Here is an 8181-nt window from a genome sequence, read left to right as displayed (position 1 = left end):
AAACAGGTACACAGAGGAAAAATAAAAGTATTTATTGGCTTGGATATGCATTTTTCTTTTTTCAACCAAACTAGCTTACGCCTGAGGCAGTGTTACAGACAGTAGGGCAGGTAGTCCCATTATTTATACGTGGCCACTTCACAAAATCAGACAGTGTAAGTCCCAGGTCATGTCTAAGTCTGACAAAGTCACAGAGAGTGGCAGGTAATGGAGATCCTTCAAAACTAAGACCTTCACATGTAACAGATGGTTGTGGGGGGCTGTGCCGGTGTATTTTACAGATGAGCTGATGGAAAGAGTAGGCCCAAAGCTGCTGACAAAACAGAAATGATAGAGAAGAATGTTCCCAGACGGTGTTTGGTACGTAGCATAAGCTTAGTAAATAGTCATAGGGTAACTACCGTTGAACTGGGACCCGGAAACTGTATCCCTGCTGTGTTGAGACAGAGGTCCCCGTGGCCTACTGCCTGCCTGGACGTTAGAGTGCTATCCTTTACCCATTGTCTGGACACTCGTTTCTAGTACAGTCCGCATCTGTGCCTAGCTTGCTGTCAGTTACTCTTCAGGAATAGGTTCTTCCCCGTTACTTCCTGCTGGCGTTCCTTTCTGATACGGGTGTTCCAGGTCGCCAGTCCTTTGTGCCATCCTGGTCTACTTAATTGTCCATGTACAGTTGAGCCCCTGTATATGACAGCTAATATTTTAAGAAAATATTTCAATTATATAGTTACACCTTGATCCACAATCTATAAGGAGACTATCCCCCTTCAGAAAGCAGGAATCTCCTCTTCAGCCTCCGCATGGCCGCCTTCATCTCCTGGTTCCTCAGGGTGTAGATCAGGGGGTTCAGCAGAGGGGAGATGACAGTGAAGGTCACAGAGACGGCCTTATCGGTGGGGAGGGCGGAGAAGGGCCGGGCGTAGACGTAGATGCAGGGCACAAAGTGGAGGGTGACCACCGTGACGTGGGCGGTGCAGGTGGAGACGGCCTTCCCCCGGCCCTCCCCGGAGCGCGACCTCAGCATGGTCAGGATGACTGCGTAGGACGCAAGAAGCAGGACGAACCACATGGTGGTGACCAGGCCGTTGTTGGAAATCATCAGGAGCTCAAGGACAGCGGTGTCGGCGCAGGCGAGTGTGAGGACCTGGGGGACGTCGCAGTAGAAACCGTCCACGACGTTGGGGCCGCAGAAGGGGAGCGGCAGCAGGAGGGAGATCTGCACGATGGAGTGGACGAAGCCCCCCGCCCAGGAGGCCGCGACGAGGGCGGCGCAGCGCCCCCGACTCATGACGCTCACGTAGTGCAGGGGCCTGGAGATGGCCACGTAGCGGTCAAAGGCCATCACCGAGAGGGAGAAGATGTCCGCGCCCCCGAGGAGGTGGAAGAAGAACATCTGCGTGAGGCAGCCGCGGAAGGAGATGGTCTTTCTCTCCGAAAGGAGGTCCACCAGGACCTTGGGGGCGGTGATGGAGGAGAAGCAGATGTCCAGGACGGAGAGGTTGCGGAGCAGGAAGTACATGGGGGTCTGCAGGCGGGACTCGCAGCTCACAGTGACCGTGATGGCAGCATTTGCTAACACAGTTGTTACATAAACTATAGATAAAAGGAAAAATAGGAGCGCACTCAGCTCTTGAGATTGGGTAAGTCCACTGAAGATAAATTCCGACACCCTGGTATGATTTTTCAAGGCCATTGGATGACATTTACTCCATGTACAGCTTTGACAGAGATGAGAATGGCAACCCACTCTAGTGTTCTTGCCTGGAGAAATCCATGGACAGAGGAGCCTGGCGGGCTACAGTCCGTGGGGTCACAATGAATCGGACAGGACGGAGTGACTAACACACATGTACAGCTTTGAAGGAAATAATGACATTACTGAGAAAATTAAATGAAGCAAAGTTTTACCTCTTATGCAGAAATTGCACATACATAATTTAAAAAGACCATATATCTTGGGCTTCCCCAGTGGCACAGAGGATAGGAATCCATCTGCCAATGTAGGGGACCTCAGTTCAATCCCTGTTCCTGGAAGACTCCACATGCCACAGAGCAACTGAGCCAATGGACCGCAGCTACTGAACCCCACGTGCCTAGAGCCTGTGCTCCACGACGAGAGAAGCCCCTGCAATGAGAAGCCCGAGGGAAACTCTCTGCAACCAGAGAGCAGCCCACACGCGATAAAGAAGACCCAGTGCAGCCAGAAAGAAAGAAAGAAAGTAAAGAAAGACAGCAGTGTGTGCACATAAAAAAAAAAAAGTAATAATCACACATCACACATCTTATTCTACGTGAACTTGCTCTGTTACCTGGAAAAGTCACTCGGTCCTACTTGCTCCAGCTCCCCAACCAGCATAGGTGGTAGGCCCGTTTCCCTCCTGTTTTCTGTGAGGAGTCTTTGGGTTCTGTTCAAGTCGATTATAGATGTTTCTGAGGAAAGGAACTTAAGGAAGGTTCTGTATAAGCAGTTGTGGATTCCCTATATCTTCACGAGTCAGAGCCACAACTATTGAACCCGTGCTCTAGAGCCTGGGAACTGCAATTAATGAGCCCAGGTGCTACTGAGGTTTGAGCACCCTGGAGCCCTGCTCCACGCCGGGAGAAGCCACGCACTGCAACCAAGAGTAGCACCCCCACCGCAACTACAGAAATGCCTGCACGGCCAAAAATAAAAATCAACTAAAAAAATTGAAAATAGTTAACTCAGATTTTGAGAAAAAGGCCATTCTCAGCCTTAGCTGAGTTATCTGAAACCACCATAGAGATAGGTGGTCCCTAGGTTACTGCCCAGCTGAGATGCATCACGCTTGGTTTGTGTTGAAACCAGCTTTCAGAGCCTTGAGAAATTATGTGGATAATAAGAAACATACATTGCCTCTCATTTGCTCTGGAGGATATGACTACCTGTTGGGCTTCTCTGGTGACTCAGATGTTAAAGAATCCTCCTGCAGTATGGGAGACCTGGGTTCCATCTCTGAGTTGGGAAGATCCCCTGGCGAAGGGAAAGGCTACCCACTCCAGTATTCTGGATTGGAGAATTCCATGGACTGTATAGTCCATGACGTCGCAAAGAGTCAGACACAACTGAGCGACTTTCACTTTCACTTGGTTTTCCTGGTTTATTCTGTCTTTGCAGGGATACTTTACAGCATGTACTGATTAAGTAGCACATTTCATCCAAGAGACTTACCTGAGTCACTCATCTTGCAAGGAATTTAGACACGTTGTCGAATCTCTTCTGAAAATGCTACTTTCTTCATGTCTCTCATGCATTCCCTTAACTTCATCCTCATTAAACCCTTATCATTTCTGCTTAGATTGTTGCAGGAATTCCCTAACTAGTCTTTCCTTTGGTGGAGTTGTCTCTAATTCATCCTCTTTGTTGTTTCAAGAAATATTAATATATTAATATTTATAAGTCACAAATGGGCTCATTTATTCCTTTGTGGGAGACCTGGGTTTGATCCCCATGTCGGGAAGATCCCCTGGAGAAGGAAATGGCAACCCAGTTCAGTATTCTTGCCTGGAAAATCCCATGGACAGAGGAGGCTGGTAGGCTACAGTCCATGGGGTCGCAAAGAGTTGGACATGACTGAGCGACCGCTCTCTTTATTCCTTTGTTTGAAAATTTTCAATGGTTCCCTATTATCTACAGAATAAAGATCAAGCTCCTCTTTTTTTCTTTTTATTGAGGTATAGTTGATTTACAAAGGTTGTGTTAGTTTAGCTATACAGCAAAGTGATCCAGTTATACATCTATCTACCTATTCTTTTTCAGATTATTTTCCCTTATAGATTATTACAAGATAAGGCTCAAACTCCTCTTATAGCATCCAAGACTTTTTTCCATCTTGATTATTATCTTATGCTTTGTTTTCTTTGATCCTATTTCAGGTCTTTATTTATTTGCTTATTTTTTCAGGTCTTAAAGTATTATGTAAATTCTGGCCCACACCTTTTTTTTTTTTTAATTCAATAAGATACTTTTAATTCACCCACTTTCATTTCCTATTATCGGAGAAATGTATATCCTCTTCTGACCACCAAAAACTCCCAAATTATACAGACTTTCAAACTCCAAAAAATGAAATCAGCTCTGAATTATTCTACAACATTTAACAAATGTCTAAAGCTGAAACCTATACGTGATGACAGGATTTTATTAAATCTTGGCAAAGGCCCATGAGTAAAACTTCAGATTAGCTTTCAAAGCCAACACACATACAATCAGATTTCCTTGTGCCTAAGTCACCGCTGAGTTTTAAATCCCGTCTGACCAGTCTTGGCTGTTACACTGTTGGTTCCTTTAACCTGTAAATGTCAAGGTCAGTTGGAGGTAAGGGTCATGTGGTCTTAGGGGAAGAGAATAAGAGAATGAGGAAAATATTTCCAAATCTCAGAGGATGGGTGCTTGAGGAAAAAGTAAAAGAACTGCATGATGCATGCTTTTTGCCACATTTTGGAATATAAGCTCAAATCCAAAGTCTTCTAAGAACACTGAGCACAGGAAAAAGATGAAGTGTTTAGAGATTAACAAATAGTTCACAAATTTCAAGGGAAATTCATTCCTTCGTGGGCAAAGGAAATCTATATCCTGCAGCGGACAACATAGAACATCGCTTTCAGTGTGTTAGGGGAGATTTCTTGGAATAGGTGACATCAGAGATGATTTTGAAGGACTGGTATTACTAGAAGGGAAGGCCCACAATTTTGGATCTGTTTTCCTCTTGTTCTCCCCACCTATTGTGTCCTCCCCACTCTCATGATCTTCTCATTGATGAGCAGTGATCTTTCAGACTCTGGGAGTTGGTGATGGACAAGGAAGCCTGTTGCAGTCCATGGGATTGCAAAGAGTTGGACACGACTGAGTGAATGAACTGAACCGATCTTTCAACATTCAGGTCCAGAGTCTCCTCTTCTGTGAACATTTTCCTGATATCCTTTTATGACTCATAATTCCCTGCACTGACTTCTCATCTGGCACCTATAACAGGTTATTCCATCTAATTTCTTCTGTCTCTCCTAAGTTCAGTATATTTCCTTGTTATATCTCAAGTCCATCCTGTCTGCTCAGTATTTCATTTAACCTAATGTCATCAAAGCTTTCCTTAGTCTGGGACACATGTTAGGTGCTTAGTAGTTTTTTTTTTTTAATTAATGAATAAACTTCACTGGTAAGTGCACATCTGGATTTACAAGCCTTGGCTTCGGATTGTGTGAAAATGAGGAAAAAGGATCTAGACAAACATAAGAAACCATTTTGTTAATGTCTTTGACTTGGCCTTAGGGATAGCAGAGATTTGTTTTCTGCTCCAGGCTATAAAATGGCTCTGTGACCTTGAGAAAGTTTCTGTTGCCTTTCTGTGCCTCGGATCCTCAGTTCTAAAATGTAAGAACAGTCTAGAATGATGCAGTGTTATGTACCATCCAGTGTGATGTAGTGTAAGACAGTCTTAAGAGCTTTGGAGGAGAATCAGGACTGGAATTCTATCACTTCCTCCTTTGTCACTTGGAGCAAGTCCTTTATTTTCCTTTAATTTTCCCCTCTGTAGACGGGGAAGCAGAACACTTACTTCAATGGGCAGCACAAGTAATAAACTGTAATCATCTTTGTGCAAAGTGCCCGGGACTTTCCTGTAATAGGTGTTCCAGTTACTTGTTTCTGCCACCCCACTGCCTCTGCCAATCCAAACAAACAGTATCTTCCCTGAAGGGTTACTTACGAGGGGTATGTGTGTGTGTGTGTGTGTGTGTGAGTCACTCAGGAAAATGCTATTCAATAGAAGAACAGCTTCTCTTTGAACCAACTTGCTTATTATTGTTCCAATGAACTTGTGTGAAAACACGCAGACAGAGGCCTTAGTTCTGGGTCATCAGGTTTGGAAATAAAGCTGCCTCCAGAGCAAAGACAAAAGAGACCCATTGAGCCACAGGCAATGTTCAGATATGAGGCTGCCTTTGAAACCTCCATAGTTTTTTAAGAGAATTTGGGGTTAAGATCACCCTTTTAAAGGAAGCACCCATTTTGTGGAAAGAGGCTCTGTGGTCCCTATGGACAAACCCTAAGCTGGAAAAAATTCTACCCCTTTTATGCGACTCAGTCATTCCATCGAACACAAACTGCTTTCTCTCTTACCATGGTGACCCCATCTCTTTAACTTCTTAGGAAGAGATTCCTGCTTTCCCAATATTTAACATCACTTTTTTTTTGTCATTAAAGTTGTCAGCTATTTTTGCAGCATATGATACACCAGGTATATTTTTCATGCTCATACCATTTATGTGTAATCCACAGCTTCACACTCTGATGGCCCAATGTCCTTACCTAAATCCTTCAGTATCCAAGCAGGAATCCACACATTCTGAGACTGGGTGGGTGGGCCTCAGTGTCTGTGCTGCTGGGGAAATAGCACATTAGAAGGCAAAGTTCCTCTAATGGTTAGTTATTCTGGATGTCAACCTCTTCTCTTCAACCTTCATGTTGGAAAAGGCAGCCTCAGGGAGTCACGTCATCATGGCTCTCCTTCTCCCAAAGTGCCCTTGCTGAGCTCCCTAGTCCCTCAGGACCAAGCCTGACATGAGAGTTAGTAAAGGGGGTTTTATTGGATGTGAGTGTGGAGACAGAATGGACATTCTTCTGCTAGTGCTGGAGTTCCAGTGGGCGTTATTATACAGTTCCCAAGTCATTACTGCACACAAGTGCACACACACATGAAAATGCCCAATTTCTACTACACCTTCCAAATTCTTGCAAGACCCCAGACAACATAACTCTCCAGTTCAGTTCAGTTCAGTCACTCAGTCGTGTCCAACTCTTTGCAACCCCATGAATCGCAGCACGCCAGGTCTCCCTGTCCATCACCAACTCCCGGAGTTTACCCAAACCCATGCCCATAGAGTCGGTGATGCCATCCAGCCATCTCATCCTCTGTCGTCTCCTCCTCCTCCTGCCCCCAATCCCTCCCAGCATCAGGGGCTTTTCCAATGAGTCAACTCTTCTCATGAGGTGACCAAAGTATTGGAGTTTCAGCTTCAGCATCAGTCCTTCCAGTGAACACCCAGGACTGATCGCCTTTAGGATGGACTGGTTGGATCTCCTTGCAGTCCAAGGGACTCTCAAGAGTCTTCTCCAACACCACAGTTCAAAAGCATCAATTCTTCCATGCTCAGCTTTCTTTATAGTCCAACTCTCACATCCTTACATGACCACTGGAAAAACCATAGCCTTGACCAGACGGACCTTTGTTGGCAAAGTAATATCTCTGCTTTTAAATATGCTGTATAGGTTGGTCATAACTTTCCTTCCAAGGAGTAAGCATCTTTTAATTTCATGGCTGCAATCACCATCTGCAGTGATTTTGGAGCCCAAAAAATAAAGTCTGACACTGTTTCCACTATTTCCCCATCTATTTCCCATGAAGTGATGAGACCAGATGCCATGATCTTAGTTTTCTGAATGTTGAGCTTTAAGCCAACTTTTCCACTCTCCTCCTTCACTTTCATCAAGAGGCTTTTTAGTTCCTCTTCACTTTCTGCCATAAGGGTGGTGTCTACATACGTTAATATTGTGTGAGTCTCCAAGTTTCGGGGAAACATTTTTATAAAGGTCTAATGTCAATACTTTGGCTACCTGATGAGAAGAGCTGATTCATTAGTAAAGACCCTGATGCTGGGAAAGATTGAAGATGGGAGGAGAAAGGGACAATAGAGGATGAGATGGCTGGATGGCATCACCTACTCGATGGAACTCGATGGACATGAGTTTGGGTGGACTCCGGGAGTTGGTGATGGACAGGGAAGCCTGGCGTGCTGCAGTCCATGGGGTTGCAAAGAGTCAGACATGACCGAGTGACTGAACAACAACTAATGTCATATGATCATTCATTCTCAATGTGGGTATGATGCCCATGGGTGCAAAAACTGGTTCTTGAGAGCCAAAAAAATCTGGGATGTTTTAGTGAGCTGAACTTCTTCAGACAACTTCAGAACACAAAAAGATTTCTGGTGTATCTTTGGTATTAAATTTTCTTGAAGGAGAGTAATTAGGAAAAATATCTAAAAAAGCTCTTTTAGGGGGCAATAATTTTAAAAAGCTTGAGAAGCACTGGCAGTATGATTAGGATTCCTGACCCAATGTCTCTGTCTTTTAAGACTCAGAGAAGATCACAGATGTGTGGTCAC

The 8181-nt window shown here is 44.6% G+C and overlaps 1 protein-coding gene across 1 annotated transcript; it reads right to left on the bottom strand.

Moving 5' to 3' along the window:
- Nucleotides 1-757: 757 nt before the first annotated feature.
- Nucleotides 758-1693, bottom strand: LOC122450059 (olfactory receptor 4D11-like). The gene has a single exon (XM_043482198.1). The coding sequence runs from the start codon at nucleotides 1691-1693 to the stop codon at nucleotides 758-760; it is 936 nt and encodes a 311-aa protein (XP_043338133.1).
- Between the last annotated feature and the right edge of the window lie 6488 nt (nucleotides 1694-8181).

The sequence above is a fragment of the Cervus canadensis genome, chromosome 11 (assembly GCF_019320065.1).
Source record: "Cervus canadensis isolate Bull #8, Minnesota chromosome 11, ASM1932006v1, whole genome shotgun sequence".
In the NCBI taxonomy this organism is placed as follows: domain Eukaryota; kingdom Metazoa; phylum Chordata; class Mammalia; order Artiodactyla; family Cervidae; genus Cervus; species Cervus canadensis.
The sequence above is the reverse complement of the archived record's forward strand: the minus strand, read 5'-3'. Positions and strand labels throughout refer to the sequence as shown.

Bases quoted from the DNA above. Each gene is read 5' to 3' on its own strand.
- LOC122450059 (XM_043482198.1), bottom strand. From the start codon at position 1,693: ATGGCCTTGAAAAATCATACCAGGGTGTCGGAATTTATCTTCAGTGGA.